The sequence below is a fragment of the Limulus polyphemus genome, unplaced genomic scaffold (assembly GCF_000517525.1).
Source record: "Limulus polyphemus unplaced genomic scaffold, Limulus_polyphemus-2.1.2 Scaffold3066, whole genome shotgun sequence".
NCBI lineage: Eukaryota > Metazoa > Arthropoda > Merostomata > Xiphosura > Limulidae > Limulus > Limulus polyphemus.
In genome coordinates this window covers 43,085-67,127 of record NW_013668676.1, presented here as the reverse complement: position 1 = coordinate 67,127, position 24,043 = coordinate 43,085, and the positions used below count along the sequence as shown (strand labels likewise).

Genomic DNA, 24,043 nt, shown 5'->3' with positions numbered 1-24,043 from the left:
AAGGTTGTTGAGGTTAATTGATTAGTGTGGTGACTCATGAAAACAAGCAATAATTGAAATTAGTGTTTTTGATTATTACTGATTACATTTGTTCCAACTATCTTAAGTCTCATGTAAGAATAATTAATCAATCAATGAGCTTGATAAGTAATGAATTAGCAAATTCCAAAAATCACCCAGATCTAGTAATAAATTATAAACTGTATTTTTATTATTCCATTTAACTAACTTTCTTGGTTATATCATACTGGCACAGTGAAATTGTGGTATAACTAAATTCATAAAATTTTAAAGGGATAAAAAGGAGCTTATTAGCCCATTAAGGATGTCCCTTCCACCTTCCAACTATAACCACCCCCTTACTACTCATGTGTTCATCCAATCTTTTCTTGAACTCAGTTAAATTTTCTGCTTCCACCACCCTTGAAGGCAGCTCATTCCAAAAACCAACCACCCTTTTTGAAAAGTAATTCTGTTTAAACTGCAGATGACTCCTATGCCACCAAAATTTGAATTTATGACACCTTGTCCTATTGTTTTCACTGTTAAGCACAAAAAAAATGATGGATCTGTATTATCAATATCCTTAATAATCTTAAACATCCCAATCAAATCCCCTCTGACTTTTCTCTCCAGAGAAAATAAATTTAGAGATTTTAGTCTCTCTTTGTAGGACAATCCCACCATATCAGGTATCATCCTAGTGGATCTTCTCTGAACCTTCTGCAACAATTCAATGTTTTTCTTGAGGAAGGTAGCCCAAAACTGTACATAGTACTCTAAATGAGGTCTTACAATGAAACAACAATATCCCTTGTCTTGTATTTAATATTTCTGTAGATGCTACCCAAAATCCTATTAGCCTTATTGCTAGCTACACTACACTGTTTAGATAACTTAAGTGATTTTTCTTTTACAACACCAAGATCTTTTTCTTCAACCACAGTATTTAATGTACTCCCATTTAAATTGTAACAATAATTTGAATTGTGAAAACCTACATGCATCACCTTACATTTTGGATTGTTAAACATCATATGTCATGTATTGGCCTAATGAATCAAATCAACTAAATCTCCATGTAAGTCTGCAGCATCTTTGATACAGTTAGTCACCCCAAAAATCTTAATGTCATCTGCAAACTTCAAAATTTTGTTAGTCACTCCAGGGTCAACATCATTAATATAAATCACAAACAGCAGAGGACCCAGCACAGAGCCCAGAGGCACACCACTTGTAACTGTGATCCAGTCAGATGTAACTCCATTTATTACTACTCTCTGCTTTCTACTATCTATCCAATTTAATAACATTTCCCCCACACCCATAGATCTAATTTTTGTAACAAAGTCTTTTTTTGAGGCACCTTATTAAACACTTTCTAAAAATCAAGGTAAACCAAATCCACAGGATTTCCTTCATCAACTCTTGCAGTAACATTCTCAAAGAATGTCAGAAGGTTTGTTAAACAAGACTTTCCCTTAGTGAAATCATGCTGGCTCTTTGACACTATATCAAACTGCTTTAAGTGACACTGCAATGCATCTTTAATCACACTCTCCAAAATATTTCCAACTACCGATGTAAGACTAACTGGCCTATAATTTCATGGGCAATGCTTATCACCTCCTTTAAATATTAGACTAACATTAGCCAATTTCAATCTTATAATACCCTTCCACTACTCAATGACCTATAAAATATATTAGCTAGCAGTTCACAAACAAAATCTTTAAGTTCCATTAAAACTCTAGGATAAAAGTTGTCTGGTTCAGGAGATTTATAAATTTTGAGGTTTACCAGCTTTTCTCTAACAATTTCAAAACTTAAAATGATATCTTTTACATAAGTATTTTTCCCATACATTATGTGCTCTGGTTGAGGCATAATACTTGAATCTTCCTTTGTAAAAACCGAAGAGAACGTCTAATTTAATACGTTTACCATCTCATAATCTTCCTGAGATCAGCTTCACACTGTCATTTTTAAGAGGCCCAGTCTCTATCCTAACATTTTGCTTACCCATCATATAGCTAAAGAATTCCTTACTGTTTGATTTAACTCTCTCAGCCAACCCTTTTTCATATACAGTTTTTGTCCTTTTAACTTCATTTTTAATTAGCTCTCTTGATTTCTTATAGTCTTCCAAGTCCTAATTATTTCCATTAAGTTTAAATTTCTTGAATGTATTATGTTTATCCTTGATATGATCTCTTAAACCTTTACTAAACCATACTAGCATATTCTGCTCCGTTGCCGTTTTTTTTTTAGAGAATATATATGTTCTGTATGCATATCAGTTTTTCCCTAAATGCTTCCCACATCTATTTAAGATCTTCCTCCTAACTCTTTAGTCGAATCTACAGAAGCCAGATCATGTCTCATTACATCAAAATTGGCTTTCCTGAAATTTGGAATCAGGGTACTATTCTTCAATTCTACATGTATTAAAATCCCAAACCTAATAGTGAAATGGTTGCTTGTACTTAAACGCTCACTAACCACACCTCTATCATATTCATATCGAATGCTAATATTAAATCTAATATAGCTTCCTCTCTTGTAGGTTTCAAGTTGTAGCAAGCTGTTGAAATGGGGAGTGGGCCCTTAAAGGAAGCTGATGGCTAAGTTATTGTTTGAGATGAGATTGCTGAGCTTTAAAATGCTATCTTCTATATTTACAGTAGAAAATATTGTCAATATTCCTGGTATTGAACATTCCATCTGTAATATTGGAATATCCTGAATTATGTAGTTATCAATTCCTTGATTGTAAGTAGAAAGATTAAGAGATTAAAAGTAGATATAGTGCCAGTGCTAGATAAGGTTTGTTCCCAGGGTTTTTAAAATGAGGTTTAGAGTTACTTCTAAGTGGGAAAAAAATCTAGTCTTAAGGACTTGGGTTTGATTCCCATTGCCACAAAAGTTGCTCACTCTGTCTTTGTTTTGCCAAAGCTACTAAAGTTATCTGCTACTGTCATTGATTTTTATTTGCTGACTAGAAAGAAAGGCAAGTGGCTGACAGTACCTGTGTCCAACTTGTACATTCTGTGGTTTGAGTTAAACTGTACTAATCATTTAATCAAATGTAGTCATTTGTTGAGACTGTTGATTAATCAGTTAACAGCTACCACTATTTGCCTAGCTCTAATTGTTAATGTAATGTCTGAATATATTTCAGCATGTAAAATGGTACAAGCAAACTGGGAGCAGTAAACAAATAGTCAAAGGTTGATCAAAATTAAGATGGTTTATCCAGCTCTGCCAAATTTATTTTTTAATTAAATGATATAAATAACTAGTATGACATGTTACTTGTAACTATTGTAAAGAAACCAACTTGCATGAAAACAGAAAATTACAGTGATATTACATGTAAGTAACAGCAAAATATGAAAGAAAAAAAAAAGAGAGAAAAATCTTTTTGTTTTGCCATGTGTCATGAGCAAAAAAATAGATCTGCTCAGATTTGCAAGTATATTTGGAGTGAATAATATTTTCATTATTTGCTTTCATGAAGCAAAATTTATTATTAATCACTAATTGATTATATGGTTACGTTCAACTGTTTGTTGTCTTGAGATGAGGAACTTTTGGTCAAAATGTTAGTTTTAGTGTTGTATTAATATTTTTTGTGCCTACTTCGATGTATGGATATCTTCATTCTTTACTATGCTGTTATTTTTTACATTTTCACTCTAATACAGACCGACGAATGCAGCAATTATGACTGTTGTTTGTTGTGTAGTAAAAGCTAAATCTTTCAAGTTATATTTAAGTTGTGTGTATATTTTGTGGGACAGTGAGGAGGCTAAAAGCTAAATCTTTCAAGTTATATTTAAGTTGTGTGTATATTTTGTGGGACAGTGAGGAGGCAAGTAGATTATTTTAGTATTATGTCTCTCGATCAAGAAGTTTTTTTCAATACTGCACATATCTGGTCACAGTCATACCACATACATTTTCACTTATTTTGGACATGAGTAATACAGAAAAACAACTTTCTTACAAGATTTTTAAATTTTAAATAATGAAAAATCAATTATGTAAAAAGTTGAGGTGCAGGTGTCCTATATAATATTTACTCTAATGAAAAATATCTCTAGAATATAGACATATTCTTAGAGTGTATAGAAAAAAACCAGTGCATGAACATTTACCTTGGTGATGTTTAACTGATGTTCCTGTTGTTGTATTATCTCAGAAATAATCAGTTATTGGCCTAGGCCTTGACTGGGTTGCTGCAGACTTTAACTGTGTTGATTTCAAAAATAGTTTTTGAGGTTATTATTAGCCCAATCAAATAAAAACACTGACATCTAACATTTCTTTTTTTGATGCTATTTGGCAGTTTAAGGATGTCTGGCTATTTTTCTTATTAATTTCTGAAAAACAAAAGGGGGTAAAGGAGTACAGACACCCTGGACCCCTCCCATAGATCTGTGCCTGCTTATGCACTATTAAATAATACAGTTATGCAGTTATTAATTAGACTTCCCCAGTCACCAGGCAATGCTAGCCTCAAGCTGAATAAAGTTAAAAAAAATAATGTGAAAATCTGGTTGCAATAATCCTGTGAGTAAAGCACAGATAGCTCATTATGTAGCTTTGCATTTAACAACCAACCTAATGGTGAATCAAGAAATAGATTAGGTCTATATATAATTTTTTCTTCACTGAAATTTGTGTTTTGGTGAAGAAAAGAAATTAACAAATAAGTAATTAATCCTTTTTCTACTGAGTAATAATGAATAATTATTTTCAACAGTATGTCACGTGTTATTATTTATTTACCTTGCTATTACAAGTAACACTAATGAGCCTTGAATTTGGCAAAACTAGTCTGTTGCAGTATGCAGTAGGAATAATGAATCAAGGAGTAGGTTAGGCTTTATATAGTCTTCACAGTTTAGTGAAGAAAAGAGCTTAAGAAACAAACATAATGGCAATACTTCTATTATTTGTTACATTTAAAAACTGTAGTTGGCTACTAAGCAGCTATGTATATAGCCATTTTGGTATTGAAAATTGAAGAATATTAATTTTTTTCCCTAGTGTAAGTTTCTATTATTCAGGGCCTAATACTCACATGACTACTTGATGTAAGACACTTTCCTTCCTCTTTCTCCAAAAGATCTCTTTCTTACTGTGAAAAATCAGAATGGAGATACTGATAAGGAACATTAGGCAATAATTTTGAACTTATTGATGTTATATGGTCAATGCCATCTACGTATGTTGACTGCTTAAAATTCTGCAAACTTGATTATGTTAGCTTTTTTCAAACCAGTCTTGATTCACACAATGCCCAGTGCACATATAAGAACACAACTAGAATTTTAAACTTACTGTTGTAAAAAAAAGCACAATACAATTGACCTGTCTCCAAATCCTTGAAACATAACATGGCTGAGAAGACGACACAATTACCAAGAAAATAATTATTTAAAGAAAACTAGTTTTTATTTTCTAAATGCACATGTTCCTTAATATAAATTTGTTTTAGTAAATAATCAGGTCATAATTAATTATGTGAATGGAAAGTGTAAATTCAGTAACTTGCATACCCTGTTTTATTTATATTTAGTGGATGATGAACATAGTCACGTAAACCTGGTAACGTTCTGAACAGTAAAGTACGTGTTTTACAATTTGGGCCTATTTAATTGGGTTATACAAACCATTTAATGGTCCCCCAAAATATGCAATATTTGCATTGTTATTTATATGTTTTTATTCAGTTCAAGTTTTATTGTAATGGAAGTATTGTAAATGCATCATTGTTTTTTTATTATTATTGCATAGGTTAAAAAGCATCAACAAAGAGTTTTTATGATACTGGATTCTTTGAAGTTGAGCTATGAGACCATTGATATCACAGAACCAGGAAAAGAAGATCAACGTACCTATATGCGAGAAAACTGTAAAAAAGGTGCTGGAGGAGGAGTCCTTCCACCTCAGTTCTTTAATGATGAAGATTACCTTGGGGTAAGCTGAAAATATTACTTGTGTCATTGAACCCATTTTCTATTTCATTAACTTTTTCATGTCTGAAAGGGTGCAGTCTTTCTAAAAGTTCACCATAATATAATATAAAATAAACTTGTAGCAATGGTTTTTGATATGAAATCTTACCTCCTCTCACAAAAAAAGCTTTTCTCAGTTAGTGCTGCCCTCTATTGGCACAAATATTCAATGCTCACCACTAGCCTTCCACCTCCCACTTCTGCATATCCACATGTAAATGATTATGCAGCAGCTCTCCACCACTTGTTAATCATTTCTCAGTTGGCAATAGTAACGTACAAATGTGTTTGTTTTTTGCTCATAAATATGTCGACATTTTTCTTTATCCTACAGACTTTGTTTTTCTCTACTATGTTTTGTTATTTCTTTATTTACAGGGTCCTTTTTGCTTGTGTATTGTGGATTCCACTCTGTGGTGAGTGGTGCCTGACCAGGTATACTTTTTTTTGGAACATCCTCACCGTCCATCCTGTGACCATGCTTGATGTCAATTACATTTTAGTTCTTCCTAATGTACAATTCCTGATGCTGCTAGGTGTTGGTTGTGTGTCTCCGATCAATTCTCATGTATGCTGAAACAAATATCTTGCAGGATTAGCTTATGCACACTATAGAGATGAGGTGTTCTGTAGGACCTTTAGTAGTTCTGTTGAGTGGTCTTTTGCTTCGTAAATATGTTTGTTTCAGAACGTACATTCATGGACACACATGAGTAAAGGAGACAGGGATTGCTGAGCATCTCTGATGCTTCATAACATTGAGACTCTTCCTATCATGGATCCGATGTACATTTCCGAATCATGTTTAGTGTCGGTTGATCGACTCCATCGATGTGGTAGATCTGCTTCTCAAATTAGGGTATAACTGTCACCCGTTGTGCTGTCTCCAGTGGTGGGATCCTCTAGGATCTCCCTCCTTTTCTTCTAGTGGAGTATGGGAGTCCTAGCCAATTGCCAGTTCCTAGCCACTGCGGTGGTGGACCATGAAGGTCGGTCCTTCTGAGTGATGCATCATACCACTCAGTTGAGAGTAGGGCAGTGACATTCTGTGGGTGTTAATGGTGTATAGCATTTCCTACCATAGACCTAATGTACATTTCCAGATACCACCAGGTTTTGGTTGTAGCACAATACCATATTAATGTATATATAGCTGACAACTTGCTTTTTCCCATTGTGGCATTCCTCCTTCCTACCATCCTCCGGATGTACATTTCCAGTGGATCTTGTGTTGTTAGAAATGGCTGGGAGTTTGAACCACAACCTTTTTGATGCAAAGTGCCCTCAATATGCAATATATTTTTCATTGTTTTTGGATTTTCTAAAATCTGAGAAAATAATCATTATTAAAATTTAAAAACAACTCGTTATATAAATTTCATTACATTATTTTCCATTTGCAAGGCAATCCTACATCTAAAGTAGAGTCAACTTGACTCTATATAACTATAATTCAAGTACTATAATCCCCATTTCCCAAAGGGCCAAAGGTGTCAGGAAAACTATTTGTGTTTGCCGTGCTCTCTTATTGGTATGACCACATTTTTTAGTTGACAGGAAACCAGAAACTGTTACAGTGTTGAATGCACATGTGAACGGACTCAGGGTGGCTAACTGTCCATTTGAATGGATAGATTCCTCAAAACTGTCTATTTTGGAAAATGCCTATTCATGATTTTTTGGGTTTGTCCATTAATCTGATGATTTCTGGGTAGATCTAAAGCCTGAATGGCCATTGATGTATCCAGGATTAAGGGAAAGGGGGCGAGGATGGAACAGGAAAACTTTGTTACACGATCTAGACTAGGGGATCATATCACTGGGACCAGAATTTAGCTATAAATTGTGATTGTATGAATCAAGCCATAAATTAGTCTGTACATCTATTAGATAACTTTGAATTAACCTGATATATGATTCACCGTTTGCAGTGGTTGTGAGAAAACAAAATCAAAAAAGAAGAGGACACAAAATTGCAAGTATTAGCAAGCACCAAAAAGATAACTGAGTTTGTCTGCCTAAGAAAACTGATGAGCATGATGTTTGTATGGAGATGCCTAGAACTGAAAGTGAAAACTCAGGGAATGACAAAGCTTTGATAGCAAGTAGCACTAGCATATTGAATGCTAAAATGACAATTTCTGATGATGAATGCAAAGAAACACAATTCTGTTATGAATTAGCACAGTGGACAGTGCCAGTCTTTGAATCTTTGCAAGAATATTATAGTCAAAACAATGTTACTGACTGTCAAGTCAAAAGTGATTTTAGTGCTTCAGAAAAGGTATTGCCGGGAGAATCTTTCAAGAGACGTTGTACTAAATCATAATTTTTTTCATGAACAGTTAAATGTAGAGAAAGTCCGAAGAGACTGGTTTTGCTATTCACGAACAATGGGCAAATTATTTTGTGCTCATTGCAAGTTATTCGCGATAACACATGAAACTGAACATTTAGCTGTGCTGGGATATGCTGATTGGAGGCACGCAATGAGAGACTTAAGCTGTTAGAAAACAGTCTGTTCCATGCAAAGTCCATCAAGATTTTAATTAAGCGGAGAATCATCGGGGAATATGTTGCCAAATGCTTAACAGAACAATATGAATAAAAAAAAGTATTGGCACCAGGTTCTTACATTAGTACTCAGCGTAATAAAAGTCTTCTTAGCATAAGGTCTACTTTTTTGCAGAAGTGATGAAATAGTAGGTTCTGTCCATAATGGTAATTATCTTGGATGCTTAGAATTATTAGCTTAGTTTGACCCATTATCGCAGAACATATCCGAAAGAATTCTAACAAAGGAAGCCTGTCATCTATGATATGTGACAAATTTATTAACATTATCAGCCAAAAGGTTCTCTGTCACATCATCACTGAAATAAAGAATGGAAAGTATTATTATGTTATTGTAGACTCAACTCATGACATTTTACACACTGATCAGCTGACACTAATATTTCACTATGTACTACCTGATGGACCCGTTGAACATTTTGTAAAAATTCATTCCAAGTCACTGACACACTGGAAAAAGCTTGGCAAAAAAACTTTATGTTCAGTTTTCTACAAGAACATGACATTTCTATAAAACACTGTAGGGGGCAGTCTTATGATAATGCATCGAACATGAGCAGTAAGTATGTCAACATGCAGGCGATAATCTGGAAGGAAAATGATCTAGCTGAATACATCCCATGCTGTGCACATTCACTGAATCTTGTGTGATAAAGTGCAATTGACTGTTGTTCAGAGGCTGTTTCCTTTTTTTTATTTTGTACAGAAATTGTACATTTTGTTTTCTGCTTCCACTTATCATTGGAATCTTCTGATGGAAAGTTTCAAACCCCTAGGTATACTGAAGCTGAAGTGACTTTCAAACACATGTTGGTCTGCCCGTCATGATGTGATACATGCGCTTCAAAACGACTACAAAATTGTCAAAGATATTCTCATTGACATATCTGGAGATGTATCCCAAAAGCCAAAAATGTGTTTAGAAGCAGATAAACTTGCTTCTATAATGAACCAGTTAGAAACTGCAATGTTTATACATGTACGGTCAGTGGTGCTGAATAGATTTCATTCCACTAGCAAATGCTTACAAAATGCATAGGTGAACTTGAACACTGCAACTAACATGTTGACTAAATGTGAGTGATCAGCACTTGTGTATTGCCTAAAAATTTAATAAATAATTAAAGCCAACGTTTCATATTTATACAATTTCAAAAACTTAATTGAAGTCGTCAGTGTCTTCCACTTTAAAAAATACACTCTACAAGTACACTGTTTTGATGTCCTCTATGTCTAATTGTAGTAAATATGAAATGTTGGTTTTAATTATTTATTAAATTTTTAACATGTTGTAGTCATTATTCAATCCCTACGTACTAGGTTTGATGAGTTTGAGGATGAAAGTAGTAAGCTCTACAAAGGTGATATGTACAAGCAAGAGCCTAAAAGAAAAGTCAAATGAAACAAGAAGTGGAACTTTGGTGATGCTGCAGATGCTGAACTTACACTTCAAATGAATTCAAAGTACAGACATTCCTGCCTTTTAAGAGACCATGGGCCATTACAAATTTATGCATTTGTACTCCTACACTTTCAATGTTGTTTGGGAAGGAAATCTTTGAAAACAAAGTTGAAAAATGAATGAATTTGTTACAATTCGGTTCCAGATCTTTTGGGTAAACTTCAACCAGCTGGGACATGTGTGTGCGTAACTCATCTGAAGTGCATGATGTCAAACGGGATAAAAAACCTTGAACCTCTCATGCATGAGATTGTATGCTGTTTCTCTCTGTTTCAAAGCAGACAACAATTTGTCAATTAGTGTTTTCCTGAATATGTTTGATGATAAGCAGCTGTAGTGGGGAATGATCATTCTCTACCCTCAAATGGGTAAAAGAATTAATTGCGGTCAAATATGGATCAAACACGCTTCAATATGCTTTCATCTCTATGTATTGAAAGTGGTATATTGAAATAATTGATTTTTCTTCTGTCATTGACAGATTTGCCTGCATGAAGTCCAGAAAAGTTAATTGTAACTTTATTTGCTTGTTGTAATATGAACTAGTGTGGGTAGGCTCACTGGAAGTCTTCAGCTCTAGGCCTTGTAGGCCCTTAATCTGGCCCTGGTTTCTTTCTCCTACCTACAATCCTCTAGATGTGGTTCCTGGGGGGTCAGGCATTGATTGGAGATGCTCCAGTAAGTAAGCCCTCATGTGTTCTAGTCAATATTCTTCCTCCTACCACTGACTGGATGAAAACTGCCCAATGCTGTCAGGTTTTGGACTGTAGATGCATTCCGGTTTGCAGTTCCTCTTCCTATCATCTGCTGGTTGTTAGTTCCCGACAGATCTAGTGTTGGTTGTAGCTGAGTGCAGCACATGTATTCCCACTTGTGTACGACCGAGTACCTCCATCATCTGTTACAGTTGTCTGAATATCCTGTTATGATCTTTTCAGACTATTCAACTGATGTTTCTTACATCATGTTATAGGGAACTTCTTGTGCTTAGTACTTCTGCTTTCTCATTCTCTGTGTCTCCTCTTTTAGTTTCACAACAACAACCAGTTGTCATCCTACCACATTTGTGGAGCTTTGAATTTAGTGGTGGATCAGCTAGCTCAATCAAACCATGCATCCTTCTGATAGAGTAGTTCTTACATCCCCTTATGTTTCTGAGGATAGTTCACACTTTGGGGATACTCTTTTTGATGCAGTTGCTTCTCTCCTCTACACCAAGCTTCGCTCTTTAGGTTACCAGGCCTGGACTCTGTAGCCCTGTTGGTAGTTCCTCTGAGTCAGGTTGACTCTCTTTCTATATGTTTATGCCAGGATTGGACCACTTTTTTTCTGTATGCTTATCCATCTATTTGATATCTTTCCAGGTTGCTGTCTTTAATTCACAGCACCCCTTGCCAGGTTTTAATCAGCAAAGATATTCTACACCTTCATCTTCACAAGTGATATTTTTATGGTCCCTTGCAGGTTTCCTTCACAGAGTAGCCAATTTTCTTGAACACTTTTGTTAGCCATCCATTCTTGTGATTTATCAGTGCATGTAGATGGTTTCTTGACATTGGTATGTTTGCCACTCCCTCTTGGTTGTTCAAATCTTCCTTATCCCACTTCTTTTTTTAACTGGCTTTTTTGCAAGTAGTCTATCCATTTCTAGATCACCAGTTACAGGGTGGCTTTGTTAATAATCTTCTATCTTTTCCCTGGCCCATCTGTTTCTATTTCTTCAGTTCTTATGGACCTATTTAGATCCTTAATACAACATTATCTTCCTCCTGCAGTTGCTCTGCTGGACTTAAACCACCTTTTAGTTTTTATGGCTTTTATAAATCCTCTGTACAGACCTTTGGTTTCCTGGTTCATGTGCCATCTTTCTTTTAAAATGTATTTTCTTCTCACTTGGAAGATGTCACTTTAGATGAACAGTGCAGGAGGAAAATGAAAGAAGAATGGTGAGAAAAAACATCTGATCACCCTCTGGTGCAGCCTAAGTCTTAGGAAGGAACAAGCAGTCCCAAAATAAAAGCAACCTGTCCATGTAAATGCAAACAAACCTGAGTGTTGAAGATAATCTCGAGATGGATGAGATTGACGAGATAATTTTAGGAGATAGAAACATTCCCTGTGAGGCAACATTGGCCATGTGTTGGGTTTCATTGTCTCCATTATTATTAAATAAGAAGTATGAGCTGACATTCTTTTTCTTCTTGTTGTTATTGTACTGAGGGATAAAAGGCAATGCTACAATAAAAACAAAAAAATTAACAACTCACCTCCTTATAGCCTCTGGGTGAGACTGGAGAAAGGCAACTGTCTGAAAAACTGGAATGTGACTCAAAGATACTTGGGAATCCTCTACATCACCACCTGCAATATCACCCTTCAAGGGGGAAAGCAAACGTTAGAGGGATGAGAAGCTATAAGATCACAAACTTGATGAGAGGCGATATTAAAAAGACAAAAGGTGTTATCTTAAGAAGGAAGAGACAAGTTGGAAGTTTTGAATCCAAATAGTCAAAGAGAAAATATCAAGATACAAAGTGATCCAGTGGCACAAAATAGATTTCACTGTCTCTAAAGGGATAAATGTGAGCAGGTTAAGAGCATGATGACCACATAAGACAAAGATGATGACCAGGGTCATCAATCATACAGAAATTCCTCAGCCTTGCCCAGTCTTCTCTGGTTTGCCTACGAGATCTTGGGCATCTGGTCACCAAAATTTTACCTCACTTTCACATTCACCACTAAATGTTCTATCTTTTTTGGGGACCATGGCTTCTCTGGAACCCCTTATTCCATTTGGCCACACACATATGCATTATTTACAGTGGGTATTACACAACCAAGGAAACCTAACACCACCTCCAGTGTTCCCTTCCCTCATCCCAAACTGGATCTTCATCTCTTCATGATTTTGGAGCATCTCTGAACAACTATCTGCCTTCAGGTTCCTGGAGGTGTGTTTGCTATATATCAGTGTCCTCAAATTGCTCTTTCTCCATTGGGCATGCTTTCATTTCAGTTGATAATGATCCACTTGGACAACTTTACAATTGTGTCTGATATCAACTGCCTAGGGGACTCATTCCAGAACCCTCTTGCTTTCATACTTTGGACTTCCTCCCTTGGGTCCATTCCAGCCGGGTGGGTTTCATAGCCTGTCATGTTCCAGATGCATTGAATGTTGTTGCAGACAGTCTTTCTTGTTCATGTCCTACACACAGAATTGCCCCAACCTCAAACCTTCCATTGTATTTGCTCCCAACTAGGAACTCCCCTCGGAGATGCCTTCAGTTACGTCTGATCCCATCAAGTCCTTTATGCCTGTCCTCCTCCTTTGGTTTGGACACCCCTCAAGCCCTCTTCCCAACATTTCATCCCTTCTGGTCCAACAGTATGCATCATCTTTCATCAAGGAGTGACATCCCTTCATCTTCATGTATGGGATTTGTCTGGTCTATCACATTTTTGAGCCAGACTATTTGATCATCTAGCTTTCTTTCTGTTCTACTCTTATTGCCACTCCAACTCTTCCGTGTACCAGTGTAAATGGTGTGTGTATCCTCATTGGTCTGTCTATCACCATTTTCCCCTTGGCTGACCTACATTACAACACCTTCACATGGCTCTTTGACTATGGCTTGTTTGTCTCTACCAATGTGGATTATTGGTAAAAATATCTACCACATTCTGTCTTTCCCAATGCCACAGAATATTTTGTTCATCTTTCCTTACTACCATCTTTTATTCCTTCCTAATCCACAGATCCTCTTGTCCTACTCCCTTGCCAAACTGGGACCTGGATATAGTTCTTCACACTCTCACCCAGGACCCTTTCAAACCTCTTACCACTTGCTCCCTATATCATCTTTCTCTCAAAACGTATTTCCTTCTCCTTCTTGCCCATGGTTGCTGTTGTTCTGACATCATAGATTCCTCCCAATATCTCTACCACCACACTTACCTTCTTTCTTTACCCCCAACCATTCCTTTCTTCTCAAGACTTCATCTGCTAGGGAAAATAGACACACATTTCTCCCATTTCCCATTCCTCTGTATCTCCCACCTATGATTGTTTTGACCCAGACAGACTTGTATGGCTTGTACAGACTGTTTGTTGTTATCTATCATGCACTTCCTCCTTTTGGGGTTCTCATCACCACCTTTTCATTCTCTAGACCCTTACCAAATGGATCCACCAACTCATCCATCTGGTTTACTCCTCTTTGGAAGTTATGATTCTCAGCTCTTTCAGGTCTGCTCTCACCAGATTCGACACCTTAAACATTATCTTGCAGCCCATTTTCATCATTCTCTAGAGAAGATTCTCCAGGTTGGCATATAGACAACCCCACACACCTTCAACCACTATCTCCACCACCTTGCTGTCTCCAATAGCCATCATTCAATCCACCTCTTGACTTTCAACAAGTGAGAGTACTTATACTTTTCTTACAACTAACTTACTGTAGGATCCCAATAGGTGGCTAGTGCTGTTTCCTAAAAGTTGCATTGAGCCAGGATAATGGAAAGTAGTCATACCATCCATCATAGTCTTACACGTGCCCACTCCGATATGGAGTGTTCCGCAAGACCACTTGAGGTTTCCTTGTGGTATTTCAATATATATCTATATTACATTTTATGTCCAATTCAGACCATACATATTCCATAGTCTGTCATGAAAAAATCTAGCACCAGAGTTCTGTATTTACCCACTTTTTTTGGATAGTGCTTGCCAGCTTTTAAAAATGCGATATTGTAATCACCCATTGCACTGTTTCCAGTGAAAGATCTGAAGGATTGATGGGGATTCAGGCACATTCTCCAGGTCTCCCCTATGTGAATTTTCTCCCCCTTGTTGAGTGGAACTCAGGAGACCCTTGCCAACTTCCAACCACTAGGATGATGGACCATGGAGAATACTCATTGATTGGAACCTTCCCAATGGGGCTAGAACAAGGGGTTGCTGTATGATGAGAAGTGGAGGCTTGGGTGACACCGGAGTGTAGTGCAGTTCACCCCATATATATAACTATGATACATCAAAATCTTCAAGTGGACAAATGCTATAAATCTCTATATCAATCTTTATATGTTATTTTATCTCCCCAGTCTTCCTTCTTCAGCCAAAATCTGTTCAGTAGAGTTGATGTGCAAACTCTTTTCTTTTTCTTGTCCATTTTACATTGTACTGCAAAAAAGGAAAACCCACTCCCACACCATATACATAAGTGACTTATCACTCACACATCCTACTCCTACTGCAGGTATGGGGCCTGTAGTGACTGATGGTCAAGTAGAGGTTATACTGACATGATTCTGCACTGTGCCCTCTTCCCACAGCTGGAATGGACCCCTTAGTGGTTGATGGTAGAGGAGGTGAGCAGAGAGAAAGTTATCACAAGTGCCCTTCTCCCACAGCTAATTTTGACCCCTGGTAGATGAGGTGAGCACACAAGGTATGGTCTGAACGAGCCATAACTTCACTACACATATTGGCTGTTCAACATTTTGTGTGCAAGTACTCGAACATTATATACATGTTCTTCCTGTAATTGTGATACATTTCTCACTTTTCATCTATTACTCTTCTTATACATGAGCGAAGGATATACTTTTGATGAGACAAGATGTGATCTACTGCAGGTGTAACCCTGTGGAGTCCCTGCTATCAGGTGTCACAGCCCCATGAAGGGAGCTGATATATAAGTAATCTCTGCACCAGTGCCTCCACCATCTCAGTGTGAGATTTTAGCTATTCTGTGTGAGAGATGAGTTTCCAAAATTAACATTGAAAATGTATTTCTTATAGATACCTCCACACATGTTCTCGCCTATCCTCCCCACTTCCCAGTGCAGTTTATTTATTGCTTTGTCAAAGAATGAGCATCCACAGGTGAGAATGTAGTGGGTGTTATTGTGCATGGAGGTGTGTCACACCCATATTCACATGGTTTCACATCAGATTAGGTGGAAGTTTTCACAAGGTTTGCAAATCTCTTTGGCATATGATGCAAACTCAAGAGTAAAATAAGCTATTCTGTGTCTGGAGGTGAGAATATATCAGAAATACGTTTTCAGGTAAAGAAAGTGTTAACTTTATTAGTATTCTTTAAGCATATTTAGCTAAAATCTAGTGATATTGAAAATTTGTGCTATGGATAATAGGTACATTGTTATAAACCATTGTTTTATGTTTAGAATGGCTCATAATAATATTATAATGAGACACCAGCAATTTTAGTTTATCAAATTCTATTTTAATGTTGTAATTCACTATTGGTGATTTCAAATGATTTTGAATAACTATGGCCAACATACATTTAAAGCCATTTGTATTAAATTTAGGACTATGAAGACTTTGAATTGGCAAATGAAGATGATGAACTTATGAAGTTCTTGAAGTTAGAAGACCAAGTTTCTAAGGAAGATATTACATCAACTGAAACTAAATTTCAAGCTACAGAGCCAGAAAACGCAGATGAATTAATTTTTCAAAATGGCACAGGATCTCGAGAGGTTTCTGAACCAAAAGAAGAAGTGAGACTTAAACTTCTTTACTTTGTTGTTGTTGTAGTTGTTTCCCTTATTTTATACCTTTTCAATATACATGTGTCTTTTAATTCAAACAAATTTATTAATATGTTAATGTTTGTGTCGCTACATTTATATACAGGAAACAAGTTTATTTTAAATATTTTTGTATCTAGAAACAATTGTGGAGTCATGCAAACATACAATGGCATATTACAAATATCTTAAAATTGATTCATCATCTTTAAGTAATGGTAGGACTAGGAACTGTAGATTTAAGACTTGGTAGGGTAGAAGTTGTTTGCAAATTCGTCAGTTGTATTTTTTGAACAGGGGGTGGTCAGTTTTTGGAATAGGTTGTCTTGAGATGTTGTAAATACCAATAGGATTGGAAGAATTCAAGAGAGGGCTTATAAGTACTTGTGGAGTCAATGCTGGATATAAACAGATAGGTGTTTGATGAAATTAATGGGACAGCCACGTGGGGCAAGGAGACCCTTGCTGTCCTTCGGATGTTATATTGGAAACAAATGTGTGGAATTTGCTAATCCATTAATTATTGAGCTAGTTAATAGATTAGGTTCACCTAATTGAGCATTCTCACATTATAAAGTCAACATAATCCATTAGGGGTGCTGCAATCAGTATTGTCACACTTTCTGTCCACCACATTGTTATCGTTCATATAAAGATTCCTTGAGCTTGCTAAACATATTAATTGTTCTCACACTGGTCACACATTTCCATTTCTGGAACTACTTGTTCTTATTGATGAGGAGAATATGGTGGACCCACTGGTACACAAAATTCAAACAGCGATAAATAAGACGTTTGCAACAAATGTGATTTTGTTTTCAATACATGTTCTGTATAGTTACACAATGTTTCATCTATCTTTAGTATGTCTTCCATGTTGAACATTAAATAATAACATGTTAGACAATCACACTATGTTATCTAGTGTTTTATTTTCTGTTTCTTTAAGATAAAATATCATTAGATCAACTGGCATTTATGCTTTTGAATTTATTTGAAAATACAACCTTTTACTGTCAATCTGAATTTAGGAACACTTCTTAGTGTTATCTTGAAGTTCGTAGACTGGGCCTAATGTAGAACCTAATTGTGTAAAATTTTGTTAAATGTTGCATAATTCTTCAGATTTTTCCTCTTTCATATGCCATGGATATCATTTTAAATATGGAATGTGGTAGACTAATCCTTTAGGAATTATGGTGTATATTGTTAAATAATTTGTTTACAAATAATGTCATTAAACTTGTAGGTCACTGAGTCTTCCAAAAAAGAAGTTACAGAAGAGGAAAATGTATCTGAAGAACACCAGGCAGCAACTGAAGAAGAACCTGAAACAAAGGAAGGTGAGGCTATTTCAGAAGGTGAATGCTTGGGAGAGGAAGAGGAGAAACATGAGCAACGTATAGGCAATGAAGAAAATGTAACAGGCAAAAGTGAGGATTATAAGAAGGATGTTGAGGAAGAGTGGGTGGGGGATGATGAAAAAGAATTAGTTGAAGATAATCTAAAAACAAAATTACAAGAGAATCATGTTAGTGAGGAATCTGAGGAAGAAGAAGAGAGTGAGGAAGAGTCAGAGAAAGAGTGACTCTAAAATTGCAGTATTTTAACTTAATTTCATGCTGCTTCAGTAACAAAAGCATTTAATTTTGTCCCATCCATTTTCTGCAAGTTTTATTTTTTCTTAAGTTACCTTTGATGATTCACATTAATTCAGCTTCATATAATGAAATGGAAGAAAAATTCTAGGTTAACTTAATTATCATAATTTATATAAATATAAAAGGATTCAAAAGTTCTTTTGAACATTTGAGAGTAAAAAAAACAAACAAGAAAAAATAAGATGTTCGTTAATAGTGCATTAGGACTTGACAAGTTTTACACACCATAAAATATTGAGCAATAGATATGTAATTTTTTTTTCTCTGATTATTACTTTGATTATAAGAAGGTATGATATTAATGATATATGTAATGAGATATTTACTTATAACTTCAATACTGGGGTCTAAACATGAAACTGAAAGATGTTATAAAACTTAAAATAATACACTAATTTCAGGGAAAACGTAATGTTTACATTTTTGCCAGAATATTTAAACAAAATTCAGTGATAACGTACTGTTTTTATAGCTTAAGTATTTGGAAAATAAGATGCAACAGATTCAGAGCACAAAATTTTAATCAGTGTGTAATTATCTCTATAATATTTTATAATTGTAAGCTGTGTTTATAAATCCAAGTCAATACTGTACAGTAAGTGGTTTTTGGTAGATCTTGAAATTAAATGAGTTTACTAAAAATAAGATTATTCTCCCCCAAATAAAATTTTTGATTGTAATATGAAGCAAGCAAACACTTAGAAATATTATAATGTAAATTTTTCAACTTTGTGAACAACATAACTTGGTCTTGCAAGCATATTTCAGTGTGGTATTTAGTAGATTTAGTAACTAAGTATTTACTAATTTAAAATTAGTTTAGTTGTAGGTAGGTGTATCTTATACGTTTTGGCAAACTTGCCTTCTTTGTAGGAGCTCCTCTGGATGTGGTGGCAGGAGTATACATTTCTTAAATAATTATTTGTAAGATGAAACCCAATAAGTTTCTTTTTAATTTTCTACAATATTTACCACAATTCAGCTCAATGGTTAATAATGCATGGACATCAAGATCTCTGGAAAAGATGGAGTCTCACAAGCTTGAAGGTTGGCTTGTCTTGGTACTATTCTGTCATCTTATTTAATTCTGTAAATTCAAATTAAATAAGAATGACCATGCCATATAATTATATATATGGACAAACAAATTTTGATTTTTCAGTTGGTATATGTATAATTACACCCACTGAATATTAAATCTATATTTTTTTGTAGGATCTGACAATGGAAATTTACTGGGTTCTTTGAAATTGATATCTCTCATAATTCAGAAAGAATTTTATAAATATATTGATCAATATATTAAAACAATAGGCATGCGTAGTGTTTAAAACACTGAAATTGTATTATTTTTGTAGCCTGCTTTATCTTGTTTATATATACACCTTTATACTCTCTCATTATAATGGATTACTTGAAGTATCTGACTTTCTAGCTAGATACATACAAACTTCTTTGGGTGGCATTCTCTCATCATCCTAACTCTGCTGATATTGCTTGAAACTACAGTTTATGTATAGCCATTTTAGAGTATTTATTACCTAACGTACATGGATACAGTTTCATATCGCAGTCAATTTCTTATAATTCTGTTATAACATTTAAATAAGAGTTAGATTTAAGCCCAACTAAATCATCTATAGGTTCAAGTATGTGTAGAAAGTGGCTCTGAATACAGGTAAATTGATGTTCTAGATGGAAAAACTTATAAATGTTTGAAATCATTCTGTGCTTGATATTTAAGGTCAGGTGCTTACGTAAACCTTATCCAGTGAAATATACTCAGTGTATTTTGAGTTATTAATTATCAAGTCCCATACTTCTAACACTGCATTTGTTTTATTACATGACAAGTTTCTTTAGTTGTTCATGTGTTTTTACTTGTAAAAGTATTAATTTATTATTTTTATCTCTTTAGCATGATGAAGTGACTTACCCAAGTTGGTTCATATTGCCCGTTGCTGAGGAGCAAGTGATCAGTGTGACATCATTTGCATGGAAATGTTGAAGCTTGAAATAGAACTGATTTGTGAACTTTTTTTTTCAATATATGCAAACCCACTCATTAAAACTGTAAACAGAGGAGTACAACACTTTCATCAGCTGAGTGAAATATTATTTGACCTTTAGAATTTTGATGAAAAACATCTGTGTTATGCATTTTAGAAATCATTGTAAATGTTTCTCAGAACAGTTATTGAGTGGGTTTGCAAACTTTTATTAACACAATTTACTGATAAAGCATTGATTTCTACTTACATCTATTATTATACATATGTGTACTAATTCAGGCATGGTTAATAATTAATCTTCATCTTTGTTGTTTTTTCCAGATTTAATTAACATTAGCTTTATCAGTAACATTTGACTTGTGATTATTAACAGTGACCTCTTTGCTTTTGTAGTCATTGGTGTAATTGTCCTTATATGTTCATGCATGCAAAAATCTTGAAATATTAATGAAAATATTTCCCCAAAATTCAGCTCAGTGATGGATTATAATTTTCTAAATACTGGGTTTGGATTTCGTAGTAGATAACCAAAATTAACTCGCCCTTATTTTTGTATGATTGATAATTTCACACACATGTAAACATAAAATTTGTTACAATAACAAATCCTTAAGCTCACAATAATTATTGTCTGGGTAAAAAATACGTAAACATTTTATTTTAAAAAATGATGTTTTTCAATCTTCTACATGTGTAATCAAAATACAACCAGTGCTGAAAGACAGATTTTTTACTTACATTAATTAGAATTCAATGACGAAAGCAAGGAATCATTGTGTGAAAGAAAATTGAAATTAAATAATTCTATTGAACCTTAAATAAAATTTAGCAATATTCACATCAAAATCTGTTTGGAGGCAAGGAAAACCTCTCTTTCATGAAGTTTCCAATCCAAGACTAAAGCCTTTAATTTTTGAATATATCGCTGTCCTTGTTAAGGATTTCAGAGTTTTGCTTAAAATGTTAGTAAAGCATGTATGTAATTAAAGTCAAATATTAAATTTATCATTGGAACACAATTCGTAGTGTTGGATTACCTTGAAGGACAGTATATAATTTTTTGACTTACATATAATTTGAAATCATGCGTACTTACTGGTAATATCTTTTAGTCACATATGTGGTTGTGAAAAACGAAAAGACTTAATACACACGAACCAGTATCTAACGTAGTTGACTTTACTAGCTTTAATTGTTTTTAACAAACTTCCTGCAGTTATTTCTGGTTTCATTAAGCAGTATTTCAAATGAATTTTATTAATAAAAAGTACAGAACTCGAATGAAAAATATTTGTTTGTCTTGAATGATTGGAAAAATTCTGTTAAGTTACTTCATTATTTTGAACCTTTCATGTTTGTGCCACATGAACAATGCTTTTTAAAGTTGAGTAGCTTATACAAGTGTGCAGGCTTAAAATGATAAAAGTTTTAATTTTCTTAATATTTCTTTTTTTAAGTATAAAGTAAACATTTCTAGCCATATTGAAAACATAATGAGAATTATCAGTTCAGTTTCAACTTGTTTTTGTAGTGTCATTAATACAATTTTATAAATGACAAACGTATCTCTTGTATATTTTTTTTTGTGCCATTTTAATTAGGTAGTTCGTGAAAGACATTTAATGAAAACAACGGAAGAAGTTAATATTTTTTTCACCTAAAGTATTTTTCATATTACCTTTTGCAGAAATGATTCTCAGTTTTCCTACGATAGCTGTTATGTACTATGTAACACAGTTATCCGTAAAAATCAAGATAAATTTTACGTTGGTGCTAGTCAGTTATTCTTGTTGTGGACACAAAGAGGTGATTCTCATTGAAAAAGGTGGAGGAAGATCTCTGCCTGTTTTCATTGAATTTAATTGCTATTCAATTTCTAAAACCTACAATTAGAAGATCCTAGTGGCTTACTCTCAGATAGGCTGTCTGGAACAAATATTCTTAAGTATTCTAATTAGTGTAATAACTTAGAAATCCGTTTTTGAAAATTATGATATTTTTGCAGCTGTTGTTAATGTATAACATAATTTGAATTTGATAAGTTATATGAATGGACAGTTTTGTAGTTGTTAGTATGCTTTCATTGACTATTGAAATTATTCTATACTTAGTGGTAGGTATTAATGTTTTTTTTTTAACATTATACTCTGATATAATTCTATATTCTCATGTGTGCTCAAAATATTTTTTGACGTGTTTGTATCAGTTTGCTTCACTGCCAGCTTTGATAGTTTTAAACATTTTACACTCCTGGTATCGGAGTAATGTTTGTACTGTAATATTTAATGAACACTTCATTATTAATCGTTTGCATCAAAATATTTTGATACTGAAAGCAGAATGCAGTGAAAATTAATGCTGTTTTTTTTTTCAAATATAAAAAGTGTGATGAGCATACAAAATTAGGTATTAGGTCAAAACTTAATAATGCTTCTTAAAATTTGTAATTGATGATCTAATGTAGTTTACATTATAGTTACATATTGAAATATAATACAAAAATAAAACATTCTCTAACTTTTGAAGAGTAAACAAAAATCGTATCATCATTTCAATTTGATGTATGATTATGATATGCTAATCTTGAAAGCATGAGGTATGATATACATATATAATTATAAACTACAAGTGTTTATAATGTAAAACCTTCTGTGCCATTAGTTTTCAGTTTTAGTATGAATCTACATTGGACACATTACTTTATTGTAGCTTGTAAATCTTTGTTTTCAGTGATTTAGGATTAAGGCTCCTTGTCAAACTTTTTTTTGTTTTTAGAACTATATATTTTTCCTTTTTATTATTTTTATTCAGTTTTATCTGTTCCTAACTTTAAAAGGTGATTATTGTTAATTTACAAGGTTATATTTATTCTTAACATTTCTACTAAATTTAAGAATATTATGAGCTTTATAAAATGAGTAATCAGACTATACTGTTTAATTATGTTTAATATATCGGGATAACATATAAAACCAAAGGTATTGATACAGGTGAAGAACCAAATGGCATGAGTTTGTAAAATAACTTTGATTAGATGTATATTTAAAAACAGTTGAATTAATTGTTTCTCTAACTGAAGTTTCTATAATTAAGAATCACAAAATTAGATAGATTAGATTTACATTAACACGTGTGAAATCTTCATTGTCCTTTATAAACAAATGACGATAATGTATGCAATTGACTCGCATAAAATGATATAAAAATCGAATTAGCTTTGGAAGAGTATATACGAATTGTTTCTTAGAACTTCCATCTATTAAAGAACAGGGACTGAGTTACTTATTAGGTGTTTATTTCTGCTGGTATCTTTGTGCTTTGCACCTGTATATATATATGAATTATGAATAAAATCAATAGTTCAAACCTTCGCCACAGTTTATTCTCTGTTGTTGTTGTTGTTACATATATATTGTTACACAATATATCAACAATTGGGTTGTGTAATTCGTGGTTCTCAATTAATAATAACTAACACAAATTTTACGTTGCCGAATAGAAACACTACTTGTCCTCAGTTAAATATTGACAAGATGCCAATCTGTCGTACTGACTTTTAACACTCATAATTACTTCACATGAATGAGTATAAGAAAAAATAAAGTTGTGAAAAACTAGTCGTTAATTTGTCTGTATATATGTATGTGTTCGTGTATATGGTTATGCTTATTGTTGAACAGTTCTTTTTTAATATAATAATTGCATGTATAACAATGGAAAAACTTAAGGCGGATGAAA

General features: G+C 34.1%; 1 protein-coding gene across 2 annotated transcripts in view; it reads left to right on the top strand.

Annotated features, from left to right (window-relative positions):
* Positions 1-23,676, top strand: part of LOC106468585 (SH3 domain-binding glutamic acid-rich protein homolog) — a 28,990-nt gene extending 5,314 nt beyond the window's left edge. The window contains exons 2-5 of one of the 2 annotated variants that reach the window (XM_022396926.1): positions 5,806-5,988; positions 16,411-16,602; positions 17,882-18,065; positions 20,212-23,676. In XM_022396926.1, the coding sequence (XP_022252634.1) occupies positions 5,806-5,988; positions 16,411-16,602; positions 17,882-18,065; positions 20,212-20,216 (564 nt within the window). In that variant the 3' untranslated portion in view covers positions 20,217-23,676. The remainder of the gene's footprint in view (positions 1-5,805; positions 5,989-16,410; positions 16,603-17,881; positions 18,066-20,211) is intronic. The other variant, XM_013929020.2, reaches the window with a different exon arrangement.
* The last annotated feature ends 367 nt before the right edge of the window (positions 23,677-24,043 follow it).